The 20,161-nt window shown below is 39.5% G+C and overlaps 1 protein-coding gene across 1 annotated transcript in view; it reads left to right on the top strand.

The window, feature by feature from the left end:
* The window catches only part of cfap74 (cilia and flagella associated protein 74), a 45,756-nt gene extending 25,961 nt beyond the window's left edge, over window positions 1–19,795 (top strand). Inside the window, exons 21-38 of the mRNA XM_053317366.1 lie at window positions 273–401; window positions 6,379–6,466; window positions 8,712–8,885; window positions 9,246–9,379; window positions 9,497–9,773; window positions 11,093–11,227; window positions 11,423–11,556; window positions 12,662–12,796; window positions 13,694–13,803; window positions 13,927–13,982; window positions 14,390–14,509; window positions 14,752–14,907; window positions 15,133–15,271; window positions 16,651–16,805; window positions 17,036–17,168; window positions 17,888–18,021; window positions 18,941–19,075; window positions 19,691–19,795. Of these exons, the coding sequence (XP_053173341.1) occupies window positions 273–401; window positions 6,379–6,466; window positions 8,712–8,885; window positions 9,246–9,379; window positions 9,497–9,773; window positions 11,093–11,227; window positions 11,423–11,556; window positions 12,662–12,796; window positions 13,694–13,803; window positions 13,927–13,982; window positions 14,390–14,509; window positions 14,752–14,907; window positions 15,133–15,271; window positions 16,651–16,805; window positions 17,036–17,168; window positions 17,888–18,021; window positions 18,941–19,075; window positions 19,691–19,795 (2,449 nt within the window). The remainder of the gene's footprint in view (window positions 1–272; window positions 402–6,378; window positions 6,467–8,711; window positions 8,886–9,245; window positions 9,380–9,496; window positions 9,774–11,092; window positions 11,228–11,422; window positions 11,557–12,661; window positions 12,797–13,693; window positions 13,804–13,926; window positions 13,983–14,389; window positions 14,510–14,751; window positions 14,908–15,132; window positions 15,272–16,650; window positions 16,806–17,035; window positions 17,169–17,887; window positions 18,022–18,940; window positions 19,076–19,690) is intronic.
* Window positions 19,796–20,161: the final 366 nt, after the last annotated feature.

The following is a 20,161-nucleotide window of genomic DNA, read 5'->3' as shown; positions in this document are numbered from 1 at the left end:
GTAAGGAAGTCAGGGTGGTGGATGAGCATGAGGCACATCCAAACTCCAGAGATAAATATTGTGTTCCTATTTTAATTTTACTTATCTTAGCCATTACATAACCATAGTTTATTAACCGTAACTATAATCTGTCCCTAACCTTAATACCTGTGTGTTAATGCCTGTGCATTATCTTTCAATTACTGTACAAGTCGTCCTGGATTACCCCTTTCTTAGAGGAATGCACTCTGTGTTAAAATGATGCTAATGAAACCATGTCTCTTGCATGACAGTGCCAGCACAGCCTTGAAGCTGACCTTCGAGGTGTGCCCAGAAATGAGGAAACACATGGAGATCCTACCAAAGACAGGCTTCATCCAGGCTCAATCAAGCTTTAGTGCCCAACTCAAGTTCCTGCCGAGGTAAGGAAGGGCACGAAGAGGTTGCAATGACAATGGAATCACTGGAGCATTCCTAATCTTATTTTAGACTGTAAGCTTGTTAAGATTCTATCAACCTTCCATGACAGTGCAAACAGTTCCCGCCAAATGAGACTGGTATATTGGGCCAAGCTTGCCGTTTTGTGACTTCCTAACCTCTGCTTATTCAACAAAGGTGAAAACAAACAAAAAGTGATATAGCATATATTACATACAGAAAGAAATCAGATTTGAGGGCTCTTGTAAGTAGACATGTGCTAGTAGTACACAATAAACCAATACACCATTACAACAAACAACAACTTTTAAAGAAAATTCAAATGTATTACAACCTTGATCTTATTTTTGTAGTAATAATAACATTGCGCTAATTGATTGCTGAGCAGCCCTCACATTTGCTAAACGTGTAACTTGCTAGCTTGCCAGAATGCATCCACATTGTCAAAGGTAAGCAAATAACCATCCAATTTCTAAAAAGAGGACAGTATTGGCTGGAAAAATGTGTTACTAGGATACTAAAAAGTTTATATGATAGCTTTCCATTTTGATAAAAGCCAGCTGTGAAGTCGTACAGAGGTACAAATGGTAACCATCTGTCACCAGTCAAAAGCCAGCGGGTATAAAAGAGTTGCTTGAACATACCTGCACTCGAAGCGTAGGGCATGAAGGCTTCTGATAATGGTTTCTAATGACTTTGAAGGACATGGTAATTCTTTCTACAACAATACAGGCTCTATATTTAGATGGAGAGGCAGGAATTGAACTGCGGTTTCAATGCCAGGAGAGCGGACAGGGGACCCCTAGGGCAGATATGAGAGGCGTGCAGTATGTAAAAACTCAGCGTGGGTGCTAGTATTCTTCTGCCCACCCTCTTTTTTCTACCTTCACAGTTAGTTGATAGCTGAGGAGGTATTGATGGGTTAGGAGGATGTTTTCTTCACACATGACAAAGGTTAGGGGCACACGCTGGTCATCGTTCAGTGGCAAGGCAGGAGGGGAAAGTGGGAAAATGTCAGTAATCTGCTTTAGTGAATCAGCAGAGGTTTTAATGCAAGGATTAGAGTGCAACATTACTCGTGCTGCTGCTGCTGAGATGGTGCAGCGTTGACGAGTACTAGCACAGCTACAGCTTCCACCCCCTCCCTGCTCCCACTGTATCTCTCTCTCTCTCTCTCTCTCTCGCTCTCTCTCCCTCTCTCTTTCACTCTTGTGTCTTCTCCCACTCTCTCACACATACTTCTCTTTTTCTTGGCCTCTCACCTCTGTGTTCAACTGTACTTCTTTGTTGTTTTTTCTCAATCTCAACAGTCCCCTTTCTCTGTACTCCTTCTCTTCCCTCTTTAACTATGCAGCTATCCAGTCTCTCTCTGTTATTCTCAAACTCTCATCCCTCTATGCATCCGCCATTCACCACTGCTTCTATGTTGGCCCTGATTCTGCTTACATAACCTAAGACACCAGACCCAGTTCCCCGTGCTCTCATTGACAACACTGATCTTTCTGGATCGTTACAACTTAGATCTTCTTCTGTAGGTTTGGCTATCAGTTCTATTAGTTATGATAATCTTGTATTAAGTTAACTGCTGAAATCTGGGAACAGAATCGCTTAAAAAACCGGATGAGCTGAATTGCCATTTTGTTCCACTTTACTATTCAGTGAGGTTCTATTTGTGTTAGCCCATTTTCAGGTGGGAGGAGTAGTTAATTTGCCCAATCCATTCAGAAGCATATGATGTACACATCTGTCATGCCAATTTTAGCAGTTGCTAAGAGCAGTTAACCTAATGTTTCTGTGACAATTGATCAAATAGGCTAATTTGAGTGTGGTTATTACAGTCAGTGTCCATATTTTATCAGGTATTTGGGATGATGGCTTTATTATCATCTCATATATTATCTTTACTCTAAAGTCACACAGCATTTATACATTTTTGTTCTTAGGCACAACTGTGCTTTGAGCTAATTGCCCATTTATTTTAGTGTGTTAGCATGCTAACATATGCCAATTAGTTTAAAGCAGTACAGCTGAGACTAATAAGAATGTCATTAGTTTGGCAGGTATTTAGTCATAATCCAATGGTTTAACCAATGATGGATAAACAGAAATCATGATCTGATGATGAAAACAATTAAAATATGACCTGCTGGTAAAGGCTAGCCCTGTAGCTATGCCACTAGCATGGCTAATAATCCAACTTTAGCACTGTTTTTGTATTTCCAGAATCTTAAAAGAACCATTTGGATGAAAAATAAACAAAAGTAATTTTAATTATGATAAATACAGACTTGAATATCCAAATGGTTAGAAAAGTCATTGAGGATTATGGAAATAGCCTCCGCAGTAAGCAGTGATTATCAACCTTCTGTGTTTTAAAAAGATGATCAGTAATTTGTATTGCAGAGAAGTACTTACTGGGGCTATGAATACAATGTCATCATAACTAATAGAAATGGTGGTCAAAGCTAAGAAAATAAGCTCACAATTATCCTCTAAGATGCCTTGAGGCACTAAAAAATAGGCCTATCCTCCACCTGGACCAAACATCTTGCTGGATAGGAAAAAAAAGTGATACCATGTAAACGAGATGTAAATCGTACTAGGAATGGCAAATAAGAGTGTTTCTAGCATATCGGCAAGCTGTGTTCCTGCATGTGTCATCTCTGTCATGGTTGGATCGCGCCTTACAATCTGTTGATTTTTGGTAGGTTTGCTTTTGTTTTATGCAGTGGCGGTGTGTCATTTAAAATGGCACTGCCAAGTCTTCTCAGGCTGAGTCTATGATTGGATTTCCAAATCCTTATTAGCAGCATTGCTTTCACTCACTGTCTCATCCACACAAACACACACACAATATTAAATATGGTTTCTAAAATGACTCATAGCTTTTATTCTTTACACAGGTGTTTGCTTCTTGCCTCCCGTCCTCTGGCTTTTGGGAGAGGGTGAGCACATTCTTGCTTCCAGCTCTGAAGGATTGCGCTCAACCTGCCCACATCCTTTTCCGTCTTTCCTTTCCTTCATCCCTCTCTGCCTGTCTTCCTCCAGTTTTATTTGTCACCATCCAACCCACACTTTCCCCTCACATAATTCCTCAGTATTGTTCCACACACTGCATAATCCCCTCTCTGCAAGGCCAATGGTTCACGTTTGTGATCCTGTTCGGCTAAGAGGAATGCTGCTCATTTGCCTTCAGATGGGCCCTGACAGCACAGTCTGTCTGGCATCATGTTCATGTTAGTTCATTTCTGTTTGCGAGGAGGAGTTATTTTCAATTTCAGTTGACAAGGAAGCTGCAGTAGCTGTCCCTTGGAGCTAAAGCTTTTTTTCAAAATCAAATAAATATCATAATTTAAGAGTAGTTGTTCCTGTAAGTCAACTTACAACAACGTGAAAACTTGCTTTGGTCTTATATATGCTTGCTGTTAGTTTTGTAACTATTTTTCTATCACTATTTTTCATTTATGTAGCTAGGTTGATGTAAAATGTAAGAAAATGACATTCCCATTTTAACCCGACCTACAATGCTCTGATTGGTGGCCAGAATCTTTAACATGAGAAATGGCCATTAAAGCAACAAAATCTGTTTAAATAGCTGAGCAAATCAGATACGTGAGCGGTGATGGAATCAGGCTATACTGTCATACAGTCTCTGTTTTCTTATAAATCACCATGTTTTTGTCTTGGATTCAAAGCTTTAATGGATATTGCATTTGACTGAAAACAAGGTCTGGAAATTAGCATGTGAGCTACGTTATCGAGCCATGTGACTTGACTCTCATGGGCCTGGAGTTTGGACATGAGAACTAATTCAGTTCTTTAGTTTGGTGACTCCAGGGATAAGTAAAACCTCCTGCCTGTAGAGAATTTTTAAGACTAGATGAAAATTTGTTTCCTTATTTTCTGCTTGACGACAAGATCATTAGAGCGGGATTCTTTGAATGACTGGTTTTAGTTGTAATCTCTGACGAGTGGGGCAATGTATCCCACCCTGTCACTTCCGGCTGATAAAAGGGAGATTACAAGGATGATTTGCTGCAGACTTGCTACAGATTACACTGAACAGCTCCACCAATACTTTCACTGCAAAGTGCTCTGCTCAGCGTCAGCAACTTTAATGATGCAATCAGTTACTAGGAAATAAGCGAACAGCACAACCTGCTTGGTTAAACATTATTTTTTATGATTTCGTTTGTGGTCATTTACTATAATTTTTGTCCATCCATTTCCCCATACTGAAAAATCCCTAAGCCTCTTAATCCGTTTTGTAATCCTTTTCATAATCACTTTTTTTTAAATGGTGAAATCCAAACAGAAGTCCATATTGACGAGGAATGTATTTATTTCAAACGTACTATTTTTGCTCCCATCAGGTAAAATGTAGCAATCAAACTCTCCATGTGTCCTAATAGATATGTTGCTTAAAAAAACTTCTTCTCTCTTTTGACTAGATTTGCTCACAGGTTTTTTTAGGGGGATACATGCAGATAATTAAAAATGATTCAAATAGAGGGAGTGCTGCCCAATTATTACAGTAATGACAGGTGGCGTCCTCTATAGATATCCACTGCAGCTCTACAGTACTACCACAGACTCAGAAGAACTGTTTCAGTGTGTAGGTCCTCCACTAATCTCAGAAGTAACATGGAAAGACTATGGAGGAGAATGGCTTTTGGACGAGACTGTGGATAATCTGGCTACAGAGAGGAAGAACACACAAATGAATCTGGGCAGGACACTGACAAATCTGAAACCCCATCCATCCGCAAAATTCTCCCTAGCATATGGGCCTGGCGACGTCCCACCAGGCTTTTCCACTCTGCCCTGCCAAGCTAATTCAAGAGTGACTCTCCAGCAGAGATTCTATTAGCAGGCAGAAGAAGAGTGCTTCCTTAAATACACCCTTTGCGCTCATTGGTCAAGCTATGAAGGGATGGAACAAAAATACTTATTTTTATTACTCCTCTTGCAGAGATGGAGAGATTTAATTTTGACATAGGAGGAAGCGACCCCTCTAGCGCCGAGTCATAAAGGATGTTATAGTAGAGCAGCACGTTTACAGCAGTGGCGAGCGGCAACGAGGCCCACGGAACGGGAAACACAAACCTGTCCTGGAACCTGAAGCTGACAGATTTGTCGAAGGCGAGTCTCGCTTCTAGCTCTTTGAAAAAACACACTGACATCTGGAGAGCCTTAAAACCACTGACATTTACAGCATTAGCTCTCAAGCCTTCATCCAGCATTAAGAGCGTAAGAGGGAAAGACAGAGAAGACAGATGATAGGAGGGGAATGAGAAGGAAAAAAGCAAGGAATAGCAGAGGAATAAAAAAAAAGAGAGAAAGATGTTTGGAGAAGGAGAGAGAAAGTGAGAGGTGGAGGATTTTGAGGAGGCACATTTGACATTTGACCAATGTTTACATGATAATGTACATACATGCACACACACACACACACACACACACACACACACACACACACACACACATATGTATATATGTTATTATGAGAGCAGCTCTTGACACTGGGAGATATTGAGGGAATGGAGTTTTACATAAGCCTGTGCATGACTACTGGGCCCCTTTGAATCATACTTACGTCTCCCATCACCATGGCTACAACCTACAGTAGTGTGGAGGCGCACTCTACATCTCTCTCCTGCTTTCCCTGGCAAGCTGATCCTACAATCGTGGGTTAAAGTAAAGTAATGGGTCTTCAGGGTCTGAATGTTTGTCTTTCTCTGAAAAGCTCAACGTGGCTTGTGGCTTTTGACTGTTGGTATCTGATGTGCTGAAAAAAGAAAAAAAAATTAACAACCTTCAAAAATCGCTGTTTCAGTCGTGTGCTTGTTGGTGTCTTTGTTCTTCTTTGTTCATGAACGTGATGTAAGGACAAAGCCGTTGTTTGTTTTTTATTTCATGACAAAAGTGCTACTTTGCATAATAGTGTGTGTTCTTCCACAGACGCTCCTTATCCAAAGATGCCACAGCATTTTTTGACACAGATACAGGAGTCCTGGATGTTCCAATGACAGTACAAGTAGCAGGCCAGGTTTGTATCATACTTTACACTCTATACACATAGTTCCAGTTTGTAGTAAACCTCCCTGTGATCCTCAAAACAGTACACTTATCCTGCAATACAAGGCGTGTGTCCTACTTCGTCCCCAATAGAAGCAGAGCCACTGAAGGTTGTAACCTATTTTGCTGGTAACAAGCTAAAATTATCTCATACCCCCAAGGCCCAGTTACTCCATGAGCATTAATAAGCCAAGCATAAAGGTTATTCCACATTGTTTAACTGAAAATCTCCAGAAGCTCAAAATGCTCTCTCTTATATAGCCTTAATAGTTTAATTATCTTTATTTCAATAATAACTTTTATGTTCTCAACTCAACCTAGACACCCAGGAGTCTTCTGGATAATCTCACGATTGCTATAGGTTTCTGTTATGGGCCCCAGTTTTAATTATTTCAACTTTAAAAAGAAGAATCATGTCAGTTTGGCACGGGGGATGGCTCTAAATGTTATGATACCCGTGAACCTCGGCCGCTGTTGCTATGGAGAAGAGGCCAGTCAGAGGTGCAAATTAGAGCTGCAGTGAGTTCAAAAGGCTTCTTTGTTAATGTTGTGAACAAACCATGGCACCATAGTTACTGAATTCATCCAAAATTCACCCACAATCTGAAAGTGAATTCCTTTCAGCTGCATCTCATATTACTCATATTATTATTTATTTTTTTTAGTGTCTAGCTCCCAACCTTCATTAGCGACACATGTAACTGACTTTTTCAGTGATTGGTTGTTTCTCATAAAAATGCCCCTTAAAATAATCTTTGTTGTCTTGATGTGACTATAACCATGTTGTGATTACAACTCCATTGTAATGTAACTTTCTTACATTGCACTTTTGCATTTTTACCATATACAGTATGTATATTGGTTATCATATCATAACCAGGAAATATTGGAATTACATTTATTGAATTCAGACGTATCTGCATTATGGATGTGTTTTTATTTTAGTTGTGTATGTTGAAACAAACACTAATAATATGCAACTAATTGTCAAACAAATCATACCACTCAAGGCACAAATCTAAAGTATCCTCTTGTCAAGGTCCAGTGTGCATTTTTGAGTATGAAAACAGTCAATCCAGAAGCCCTCGAAGGAAGAAATAAAGTGCTTACAGCAACTGAATTCCTTCAGCTAGTCAGCAGCAGCCTTCATTAAAAAATACAGAGCAGCTGCTTAAACATTCGTGTTGCGTTGATGCCAGTCCTCTTTCTCAGTATCTAAATCTGGCCTGTTTTCTTGCCAAATTGTCACCTCTCTCTCCCTCCCTGTCCAGCCCTTATTGCCTGTCTCTACCATGACAAGTGGAGGAGAGGATTGCAGGGGAAGCAGAGCTCTGACAAGGAGCCAAAGACTGGGCCAGGATGCTCCTGTGGAGCACCAAAGCTGTTGCCCTCAGCCCCGGGCCCTGAGCTCCTGGCATTAAAACATGCACACACACGCACACTGATGTACGGTCACCAGACACCACAGCAGCCAGGAAAGCAATGTGGCAGAGACCAATAAACAAGGTCATCTGCTGCACACTGACATGACTCAAGAGGATGTCATCTTAAGAAAAAAAAAGATTGACTGATAATCACTTACATGGGCTGGTGCAGAGATTTCATTTTGAGCCTGCACTCTGTTTTAGGATGCACACACACACACACACACACACACACACACACACACACACACACATCTTCCGTCTCAGCTGCTCAATGATGAAGGATGCCTATATGCATAAAAGCATTGCTCCATTTCAGCTCAAAGACTAAAACGGCCTCTCTCTAAACATGAATTTGATTAATTTGATACTTGAAGTGCATATATTCATTTTTGTGAAACCACAGACTTGAACATTATTTTATTTTTAGAAAACATCAGTGAATGCTACTCCCATGTCCATGTTGTTGCTGTCTTTTTTCTCTTCAATCTGAATGTGAAATTATATCATTTAAGATATAAATATATATTTTATATATAATTTAAGACTTTAAAGCAATAACAGTGCAGAGCAGTTTTCAGAAGTGCCTGGAACAATTTCGTAGTATATAAATCAAACCACAGACATGTTTCACAGACATGGTGATATTATTATGATGTGAGAATGAAATAAAGAGAATCTAGATCAAATGGTGAAAGGAAAAGGAAAGCAGGGGAAATATGTATGAAGGATGGAGGATGTTGATGAAAGTGTCCAGCGGTTTGTGAAGATGTTTTATGCTGGTGTGTTCAGGTGCAGCCGGTCCATTTCACAGTCCAAGCAGTTGTGACCTCCTCAGACCTGCAGTTTGACCGGGCTGAGGTGGACTTCGGCTACTGTTCCATTTACCAGTCCATCAAGAGCAGTTTTCGCCTCACCAACATGTCCCTCCTGCCTCAGGACTTTGGCTTCTTGGGCGTGCCAGAGGTACAAAGTAGATGAGAGGTTATAAGAAATGTTCTGAGCAACAATAGCTGTTCTGTTTTTAGTTTCCAAAGCTGTGAATACCTTCTCCTGTGTTAAACGTTGTGCTTTGCCGTTGCCTGGAGAGCAGAAACTATTAGTCACTGAAAATAATGTTTTTATCTGTGCTGTCTCTCTTGATGATGTCAGTTTTGTAAGAGACTCAGATTTAGTCATGAAGATAGTACTATCACAGTTGAAGATTCGGCTTCACCATCCTTTCCTCTGAGACATTTCATATTTTTTGAGAGGTGCTATTTTTGCTCAACCCTGACATTGGAGATTTAAGTAATTGCTGCTGTTTGTGTTCCCCATACATTTCAGTTTATTGAGGTCCAACCTAATGATGGGTTTGGCACTCTTCTCCCACAAGAGACCCTGGAGATTGATCTGATTTTCAGTGCTAGCAAAGCCAAAGAGTACAATTTCCAGCTCAGCTGCAAGTCTGGAATTAACAGGTTAACATGTTCATTATGTGTGAATTAAAGATCATATAATGTATGTGGATTTGTTAATTGTATGCTCAGAATATTTTTCAATACATAGCTCAACTATTTATTTTCCTTTGTCCTCAGAGTTTTCCTTCTTACTTGTCGAGCAGTGGGTGTGCGTCCTCCACTGCAGCTCTCCCATTCTCTGGTCCAGTTCGGGGCCACAGCAGTTGGTGACCAATCCACTGCTCTGCTTTACCTGATCAACCATCACACTGACAGTAACCAGTCCAAACAATCGGCCACTCCTGGGGTCAGGGAGGCCGTGGCTCCGGTAGCACCCAGGCTGTTCTGCTTCACCCCACCCGAGGATTCAGACGTCAGGATCAGTCCATCAGCAGGACGCCTGCTGGCTGGAGAGGTGGAGTAAAACCCCTCTTATGTTTAAGTGGCACTCCACCGATTTTACACATAACAGTCAGATTACTCATCGTGAGGGAAATAACCCTGGGGATGTCATCAGGGTTATTAACAGCATGGCAACTACAAATTTAAAACATAAAAAAGCCTTCATTTCAAACTGAGGGCATGATTTAAGATCCTCTTATTGGCTTTTTCTGGAGCTTTTAACCACATGTCATGGTATTTAATCTCCATCAATTGATTGAACTATGACACTTATGCTTTTGGTTACATTATGGGAAATATAGGATGGGAAAATACCCATTCAGTAGACTCAAATTCAGGATATCTGCTCCTCTGTGAGAACTTGGTGATTAATGCCTGCTGAATAATTCTTTAACTCTAATAATGTGACTCCACCTCACTCCCTGCTGTCTCAGTAATAATCCTTCAGAGCCTGATCCCCGGAGGTTTCTCATTTTTTTACGCATGGCCAAAACCTTCGTCTAACATCACTTAAGTTACCATAATTAATTACAAGAAAAAGCATAATTAATTACATTTTCAGACACAATTTTACATATGATAATAATCTAAATCATTGTTCTAACTCTAATGTTCATTAAAATTGTTTGAATTGGACTTCAGGGGGAGCGTACATAAGCTCTTGTTACATTCAAATGTAAATTGAATTTGTTATGACAGTTCAAATCAAATACATAATGATCACAACTGATCTCAGAGGAAATTCCTGCAGCCCCAGTTCAACTCATTACTGTTGTACAGAATAGCAGCCATCCCTGCGGTTGCCTCACAACAAAAGCCTTTACAGTGTGATGTCGCACTCTGCTGGACACCTGATGGAAATGAACTGCTTTTATTTTCTGTTGCCTATTATTAAAAGCATTCACATATTCTTTACATGATTATTTATATGAGAACAAGTGTTTTGAAAATCATTGCAGTTACTGATGGAGGTTGTGACCATTCAATTGGAAGTCCTATTTCCCATCAGCTAACAGACTCATACTCCGCTTATATTAACAATAAATGTGCTGTATTTTGTTCTTTCAACTGTATAACAGAGGTCAGGTGGTATAACAGAGGCATTATCCTCCTCAGTCAATTTGAATTGGTCCATGCATGAGAAAAACCCAGAAGCGGAGACTTCCCAAAAGTAATTTAAATTGTAAGAATCAGCAGGGTGTTAGAAAGTCTCCTAAAAAATCCATACCGTGCAACATGTAATTTTAACCAGTATTACTGCTTCACCCTTCAAATCTGCTTTTCATATGAGGAACTCCTGACATGTTTTCGTGTCTATTTCCTCTGACCTAGAGATGTCTGGTCCAGGTGATGTTCAGACCCAGACTGTCAGACCAGGAGATCAAAGACGAGGCGCTGCGTCTCCTCCATCGAGCCAAGTTGCTTCGTGAGAAGGAGTTGGAGAGAGAGAGACAAGCTGAACAGGAGGTATGACTGTATTCTCACCAACTCCAGTCATCTCCTGCCAGTGTGAGGGTCAGTCTGTGCTGCCACAAGGGTTTTAAATACAGACACATCACCAGATTACTGATTTTTCATAACCATACTGATATTTATACAGAATGCAGCCACTACATTTATATGCCCTGAGTATGAACCCATGTTTATGTTTGTGTGTGTAAGATTAAAAAGGAGATCCCAGTGGAAACCAATAAAGGAAAGAAGGCGTCCGTGATTCCAAAGAACAACAAAGTACCAGACAGCCCCAAACCCGAAATACTAACTGAATCCCCAGATCCTGATGACATACAGCCAGGGTATGAGTTTCTTTTCTGCTTCACTTTTTTCCTTAACATCATCCATGTTCCTGCTTGCTTTGTAATCATGACCAGTTTGCTGAACTGACATTCCAGTGAGAAAAAATAAATAAATAAATAAATATTCCATCAAATATCAGAGCGAAGCACTGCAAAAAGAGAATTATTCATTCGGGAGGAAGTATCTTCCACATCCTCCCTGAAAGCATCTCTAAGTAAGAAAGTAGGCTAAACCCAATTAATAACTTGGACAGACATCTGAGTTCCAACAACACTGAAATATAAATTACACTCAAAGCTTTTACTTGTACATTCACTCCACTCCCATAACGCTTGTGTAGTCTTAATATTCTGTATACTCCCCTTGTCCTAAGGGGGGAAAATTACCCGCCTTCAATAAATCCCTAAAACATAGCAGCTTAATTGATTTTTAAACCCCAAATCTGTTTTGCATGAAACAACAAGCTGTCATCATCACAAATTTGAGAATATTTGGGATTTTCTTCTTAACAATGCAGAAAGACTGCATGAAATCAGTGGACAGCACAGGTTTTTATTAGAACATACCTATCTTCTTTTTTTTTTTTTTTTACTAAAGTAGAGGTTTATCATCATCACTATTATTGCTAAAGGTACTGCATAGGTGTAAACTTTAATTTTATAGCAAGAGATAGTACTTGCATAGCCTAAGAAAGTAGCAGAAATGTACAAAAAGTAGTTTTGAATGCATTTCATTGAAAGGGAACAATGCTCAACATTTTTGGCAGCATGGTGTGTGCATGTGTGTGTGCGTGCGTGCGTGCGTGCATGTGTTGAACAATCTTTATACACTGGTCCTGCTTTCATGGAAACATGAACAAAGGCAATGCTTCCGTTTTTCTAAAACTGGGGTCACTCTGGAAAAGTCATCAAATTTCAAGTTGAAAAAACATCATTTAGAGGGTTTTCTCTGCTGTCAAACCATTTTTGACCCTTAAGCACAACACAAGGAGATTTCATCAGTATCTTAATTTCTTCTAATCTTCTGATCTCAACCGAGCTGGAAGACTTTAAACAAAAAGGGTTTCAGTCTGAGAAGACTTTGTTGATTTGTCTTTTCCTACAGGTCAGAGCAGTATGAGGAGGCTAAGACTTCTCTGCTGTACTCCTTCACCCAGTGCTACAGGGAGTACACCGTTCCCTGCTACGTGTCAGACGGAGATCCTCCAGAGGAAAACCGACAGGCCCAGCCGGCATGGAGGTAATGCTGAGTCAGCTTCCATACAGCTCTGTAAAACACACTGTACACTCTGCCATGTCAGATTAGTGTCATATTATGTCTTTAATCTTTGAGACTTTGCCGGACCCAGTAGAGTAAATAATTCCTGTTAGTTTACGGATGTGAACGGATGTGAGTGTTGTGTATAGTGTGCCCACACACAATTTAAATGTATGCAGAAAATTCAGTCTGCTGAAGCAACACATCTCAACTCATCAAAGTCTGCATTAACCCTCTATAAGGCCCAGAAAAAGACACTACTACTTGCCCATGGTTTGCTGTGTGTCAATTAGATTTTGGTCATTTAAATAAAGAGCATAATCTAAAGAATGTAAGAATACATTATTGAATTATAACTGAATTTGCTGGGAAGATGCTAGAAAGTTGTTGAAATAAGTTGAAATAAATCTTTGCTAATCACAAATGAGATGTCAAAGTTTACAAAACCCCAAAGCTGGTTCATCAGTTCCTATTTTATGATGAAACTCAATAAATAGAATCTATAGAAGCCATTTTTCTATAACAGTATAGTTCAGTAACCTGGCATCTTTCTCTAATGATCAGTTCAACTTTATCAAGAGGCTCTAAATCTAATAGAACTTTGCTGTTAGTATGAGTCTTTCAAAAGAAATACATTCTTTGATTCTTTGATATTTAGCTCTTCAATGGTAAACCTGTGGCTTTTTAGGGTAACCAGCAATTTGAAACCAATCTTTTAGTGCATTGTCTTCTTTGCAGTTAATTTATTTTGTGTATTTTTAATATGTCTATTCAAATGATGGTGTTATTTGTATGAAAGTGATTGTGAACTACCAAAACTTGGATGTATAATGTGGGGAATGACAGACGAATAATCAGGATTCATCCACCTCTTTCCAGTCCCTTCAACACACTGTACTTGAAGCTGCAGTGTCCTGCTGTACAGCCCCCTCTAGTGGTGATATCCAACAATGGACACAATGTCATAGACTTCGGTCAGGTGCCAGTAGGTGAGTCATTTCAAATGTTTACGTGGCTTGATGGTTCATCCCACACTGCAGATGTACATTTTTTTGTGTATGTGACTGAACATATTTATTCATTATGCTGTTTTGTGTTCTATTTATTTGTAGGAGAGAAAGTGATCAAAAGGCTTACAGTTCAGAACATTTCAAAGGAACCTTTGGACGTATCCTTTCTTTACAAAATGTTACTTGTCTAAGTGATTCCACAAAGTTCTTCACAGTTAATAAAATGCAGTATGTACATTTCTCCTTTATCGTTTCAAAACTTGGAGCAGTGCTGTTAAGTAGCATGTAAAAGTCTCAAAATGGCTTTCTTCAAAATATCTCTAACATGCCGTCAGTGGGCCCTCTTAATATATAAATGTGTATATTAAGGGATCAGTTCATCCATAATATAAAAACTATATTTTCTCACTTACCTTCAGAACTATTCAGGCTCACAGATAGTTTTGGTTTCATTTGTGCAGGTTTTGAGATATCACCCTTAGAGATTTCTGCCAACAATGTCCGTATTACTCCTCAGACGTCAGATCTCACTGTTCACCGCTGCTTTTCTTTGACCTTTCCCAAGCTGAGGTCATCATTGCTGGACATATATGGCCCCTTTTCCCTTCTCAATGCTCTCAGATGTATAAGACCAGGAGAAAAACACACTCTGATACTGGCCTTCAGTCCAACTCTGGAGAAAAAGGTGGGTTAACAGACTAGAATTTATGACAAAGCTCAGCTTTCTGCTAAAATACATTTCTCCCTCTATGAAATCACCAACATCTGTCAGACTGAAGTAGAATTATCCAGAATTATCATTGCATCCCATATGAATCCACTCTACCTCTCAATCTGAAAACGATGAAAAGAAAAATCAGATGAAAGATAATTCAGTAACTCAGAAGAAATATTGAGTGTTACCTCACCACCTCTACTGTTGTGTAGTGCTATGAGACACTGGAGGTGCGTAGCAACAAGATGATATTGGAGGTGATTCTGCGTGGGGAGGGTCTGGTCCCCAATGTTACCTCCTCGCATCCTGGAGGCCTCCTTGACTTTGGCTACGTGCTGGAGAAAGAGAGCCCCTCACAGGTCCTGAAGGTCAGTCAAGTAGGAGAACAAGATTCAATCATAATTGGCTTTGAAGAAATATTAGAATATATATTAGAAATATTGGAATTTTCATATTTCATTTTCAGCTAAAGTTGCTATCCAAAAAATACAAGTCTAACCCAGGTCCTGGTCATAAAACAGTCAAAGCCAGAGCTGAAAGGGTGTGTTGTGATGGTAGTCTTGGTAATGACTTAAAGCCTGTTGTGCCTGCAGCTGCAGAACAGCTCAGCTCTACCAGTTGGTTTCAAAGTGCTGCTGTCCAGTGTCGCTCCTTCCAGGCCTCAGGGTGGGGCTGACAAGGTGGATTTCCTGCTGGGCAGTTACACAGACTCTCGGGTCCAGCCTACTGTGGGTAAGCTGTAATTAATACTGCACAATTCCCCAGGGAGCCTGACAACTGCGACTGCTAGAGCTCCTAAAGGAAAGAGATACAGAGCTGCTATTACAAATGCAAATGCCTCCAGGACACGAGGACTCTGTCGAGGAATGGCTGAATTGCTGATTTTTTTTTTTTTAATGGAGTCTATGGCCTTCATGGTTACCAGATCTTAACCTAATGAAGGCACTCAAGAATGATCTTCATTCCTCCAGCAGAGTTCAGAAACTTGGAGACTCTTTGCCAAGAAAAGGCTGTTCTGGGAGAACATGATGGCCCTTTGTCTTTAAATTTGTCGCAATGAAAATACAGAGCATCTCTTACTGCTTTTCTCATACCCAAAATACATAGTGTAGTAAAGGATGCTACAAACACAGTGACATCTATTAATCAGCTGATAAACACTTGTTCTAATTGTTATTTAATTGTGTTAGACATAGGGTTAATTCCTTAAAATCCAGAGTATTGATAATGCTCTTAGCCATAAGCCACTCCTTTTCTTACTTAACCACACTGATAAGGTTAATCTAAGTAGTAAAGTCAAATCCATTAAAATGTACTGAGTTTCCTAATTCTAGCTTCATCAAATAAAATAATGAGAATACAATAAAATAATGGTAATGAGCAGCAGATTGACTTTAAGGGCCTTACTTTCATAAAACAACCATTTGTGTTGCCATGCCCAATGAGTTTATGCTGTTACTGTTTCAAACATTAAACCTACACACTTAAAAAAGATACACTCACACTTTTGGATGATATCTGCCATTTGAGGGATGTCAGCTGTGCACAAGAGCCTGTATGTTAATAGCAGGGAGTGTTTTGTAGATTCAGTTCAGTTCCTATTGCTTTATAGTAGAGCTAGATTCATTTTTCTTAAGTAACACAAAAGCAGGAATGAGCCAACAAGAGCTTCTACTATGTATGTATGTATGTATGTTGAATATGTCACCATTTCAGACAAGTAAATGGCTAGCAGAATGTTCATTTATTATAATTTGTGGCTGTGAGGGGAAAGTATTAATGATATGTATGTAATAGCAAAAATTGTTTCTTGCATTAAAATATTTATTAGCTGTAAATTTGTTGTATTACTGGTCTGAACACATCTCCATTTAATTTAATTTAATTTCCCCTTAGATCATCTTTTGTTCTCATTTAATGACAGTGTTGATTTATACTGTTCAACCAGAGCATCAAGCTCTCACTGAAGGACAAGATGGGTAGTTTTAACACAAGGAAATCATTTATGAGTGCCTCTTTAATATAATGTCCAAATGTCTTGTGAGCCCAGTAAAATAATCAGTAAAATCAGCATTTCAGTATCAGCATTGTGTCTTTTGTATCCTGTACAGGAACCCAGAACCAAAGTGGGCTGAGTGTGTTCAGTGTGGTGCCAGTAGAGGGCAGCATTGCTCCAGGACAGAGCCAGGACATCACTATCACCTTTAAGCCTGACCACCCATCCGTCAACTATTCTGACAGACTCATCGTAGAGCTCAGGAATAAGGTCACACAAGCACAGACTCACACACACTTTAAGCTTTGGATACATTTCTTCACTCAGTCTGACCTCAGCCTTAATCATTAGTTATAAAAGTCATCACATGGTCCAGGCAACATATTCTTCCCCAGTGTCTTACTGTTATTTAAATGTATTTACTGCACCTTGTATGTCCTTCATTCACTCTGGGCTGCATGATATAATAACTCTAACCCTGAACCATCTCTTTCTTACAGAGTAAAGTGTGTGTGATTGATCTGAAGGGTGCAGCCTCTTCACATAACATGTATCTGTGTGGAGGAGACCTGCTGACTGTTCCCATTGAATCCCTCCTCCCTCCACTGATTACCTGTCAATCTCAGTTTACAGGTACAGTAGCTTTCTGCCTTCTTCTCCTCTTCAGTATCACCAACCTATCATGTGATGTACAGGATGTACTTGTGCTAGATTAAATGGTACGGAACGGATCAATGCTACACTAGTTATCTATGGAAATTATCGGTGGAAATCGATTCAACTTCAGCCATACTCTCAAAGATGCTGATGGTTCCGATATTACGTGGAAATGAGGCAGAAAAAATGAAGACGCTGTAAAGATAACTTGTGGACATGTCCCATGATTTATGCGAGCAAAGCCGGGATGTGTTATGTAGTCATTTATGGTAATCATGGCATGCTGAGGTCGTACGTTATAATATTTTACTGTAAAATCTTTATGTAAAAATAGACGCAGCTACTGGACAAGGTAAATTTGACTAAAAAGAGGCGTTTGTGCAGCTGAATAAGACCTTGAACTTTGCTGTAACTGTGTCAGAGAAACAGGACTCCTGTAGGAACCGAGATGTAAGCGTGAATCTGAAAGCCTCTCTCCAACACCCAGCAAAATTCAAGATGGGGAGTGTTGTAAAGAAAGAAGTAGTTAAATGGTCAGAAAAGATTTTAGCTCCTTAACTAAAAAGGAGAGAGGGTTTAATCAATAAAAGAAAGAAAGAGAAGACATTTCTGCAACCACAAATACAAACTCTTGTCTGTTGCCATTTGTAACACAACTTTATGTTAAATTAGTAGTAACAGCTGTCTCTGTCTAGAATCTGAGGTGATGGAAAAGCCCAGTGTCCCGGTGCTGGTGACTCTGCGGGCCAGCTACAGCGCAGGAGCCATCAAACCTGCAGTCAGAGAGCTGCAGGTGGGCTGCATTCGCTCAGCACAGCCCAGTAAGAAGGTACTGTGATCAGTTCAAACATCCAGAACAAGAAATGCAGTAGGTTTACTCTGCTCCACTTTACTATTTTAAGATAAAATAAGATGTACTATATTGTCCCGGAGGGGAAATTTGATCTGTGCTTCTATAGCTGTAATCAACCTAAATACTGTAGATAACCAACAAATGGTACAGAGGTAATCATTTACATACAACAAAATAGAGAAGATATGTAAAATATTGCACATGCCCACAGGGGTAAGAATAAATAAATAAATATGTAAACGTTGTAAAATGAGTATCAAGGAAACCATAAAAGCAAAATTCATAATGCTTAAAGCCAGAATTAACAGTTCTTCCTTACAGATGATCTGGGTTTTTTTTTACATTTGCCGGTTCTGTAACGTCTACTTGAAGATAACAGTTCATATTGAGAATATAAAATATGTGAAGAGTCCTTCAGGAGTGTGTGTGCAGGTCTGACAACAGTTCACTCATAGACAGAGTTAAGGGACGGGTGTTACGCAACCGACTGCTGCAAATTGTTTCATCAAGCTCACTGTGATGCATCATAAGAGGGTTAATATTACAAAATTCAATATCATCATTATACTGAATATTATACTGGAGATTTGTAGTTTGTCATGATACAGCTGGATCACGAAGGATTTAAACCCCTATATGGTGTATTGTATTGTGCCATTCATACAACAGTTAAGAAGGTATGGATCAGTTTCTAGTGTTAAATGTTGCCGTGTTTTTCCTCCTTTTTCCAGCGAAGGAAAGTGTCTTACTAGCAGAACTAGACTGACATTGGAATAATTAGTTCTAGGTTATAAAATGAAAAGTGTTGAGGCATGAATGAATAAATGAAGCATCCAAAGCTTCAAATCCATCACTGAACAATAAGCAAATCTTCTTTTCTCTATTTTTTTGTCAGACTTGTGAGTTTCACTGGGATAACGTGGCGTCTCTGCAGCAGCAGGGCTTCAGCGTGGAGCCCAGCAAAGGCAACGTGGAGCCCGGCCACAGATGCACCATCACTCTCAAATGGACTCCCCAGAGTGGATACAAGGTGAGGAGGAAATTAATCCAACAAAGATTGCTGTTGGTTTTTTGATACTGAATTGAAGAAAAAAAAACATCCTTTGCTAAAGATCCAATAAAAAGATTAAAGGTTTGCATGAATAAATAATAACTTCAGACAAAATGTGTACTGTACAACAGATAGTGTTTTATTGTTGTAAAGTAATTCAATAAAAATACATAAAAATAAGACATAAAAATCCACCATTTGATTAGCTAACGTGCTCATCAAAAGGTCCCTCTGGGTAAAAATAAAATGATTGGTGACCAAAAGGTTCCCACACAAAAAAGCTACTCACTCCTTTACTGCAGCAAGAATCATTGTGACTTCACCTTTCAGAGTTTTTAAATGTGAGTTTAAAGTCAGTTTCAGCTTTTGCAGCTGTTTTCAATTCTGATAAGAACTGAATCATGGTGGAAACACTGAATCCTCATCAATTTGATATAGAAATAGTAAAAATATTGGCATAAAATATCATATATGAGCAGCTCTAATAGCAATTTACAGTTACATTAGGTGTTTGTTCGTTGTACTGGCTGGTTGTATGTACATTTATGCTTGTGTGTGTGTGTGTGTGTGTGTGTGTGTGTGTGTGTTTTTCAGCCCTATGAAGTGGTGCAGATGTGTGTGCCTCTGACCTTAAAGGGAGATGAGACAAACGTTTACAGAGTCACCCTGATGGCTTTGGTCTCCACCACTGCTGACTGACCTCTACCTGGATACCGGCCAGTGTGAAATACACACACACTGACACAAGGGACAGAGACACATTAGATACTGTGTGTATACAGCCAGCATAACAAATCTATTGATTATTTATCATTTTAATCTAATTATTAAAGATGGAAAGTAAAATGTGTGAGTGTCTGAATAACTCATCAAACAACCAGTTTTGTCATAGAAACGCATTTTTAAAGAAGGCTGCAGATTATTATTTAAATGTTTATTCACTCTTTCAATAACTAACAGGTCTCCTGATAGTCCTCTTTGTGACTTCATCTGAAGGACTTTACTAGGAGTCTATACAAACAGTGCTTACAAATGAGAAATTTGACACACAAATGCAGCAGAAAC

Source organism: Scomber japonicus, chromosome 4 (assembly GCF_027409825.1).
Source record: "Scomber japonicus isolate fScoJap1 chromosome 4, fScoJap1.pri, whole genome shotgun sequence".
Taxonomy (NCBI): domain Eukaryota; kingdom Metazoa; phylum Chordata; class Actinopteri; order Scombriformes; family Scombridae; genus Scomber; species Scomber japonicus.
This window is presented reverse-complemented; position numbering and strand designations above follow the sequence as displayed.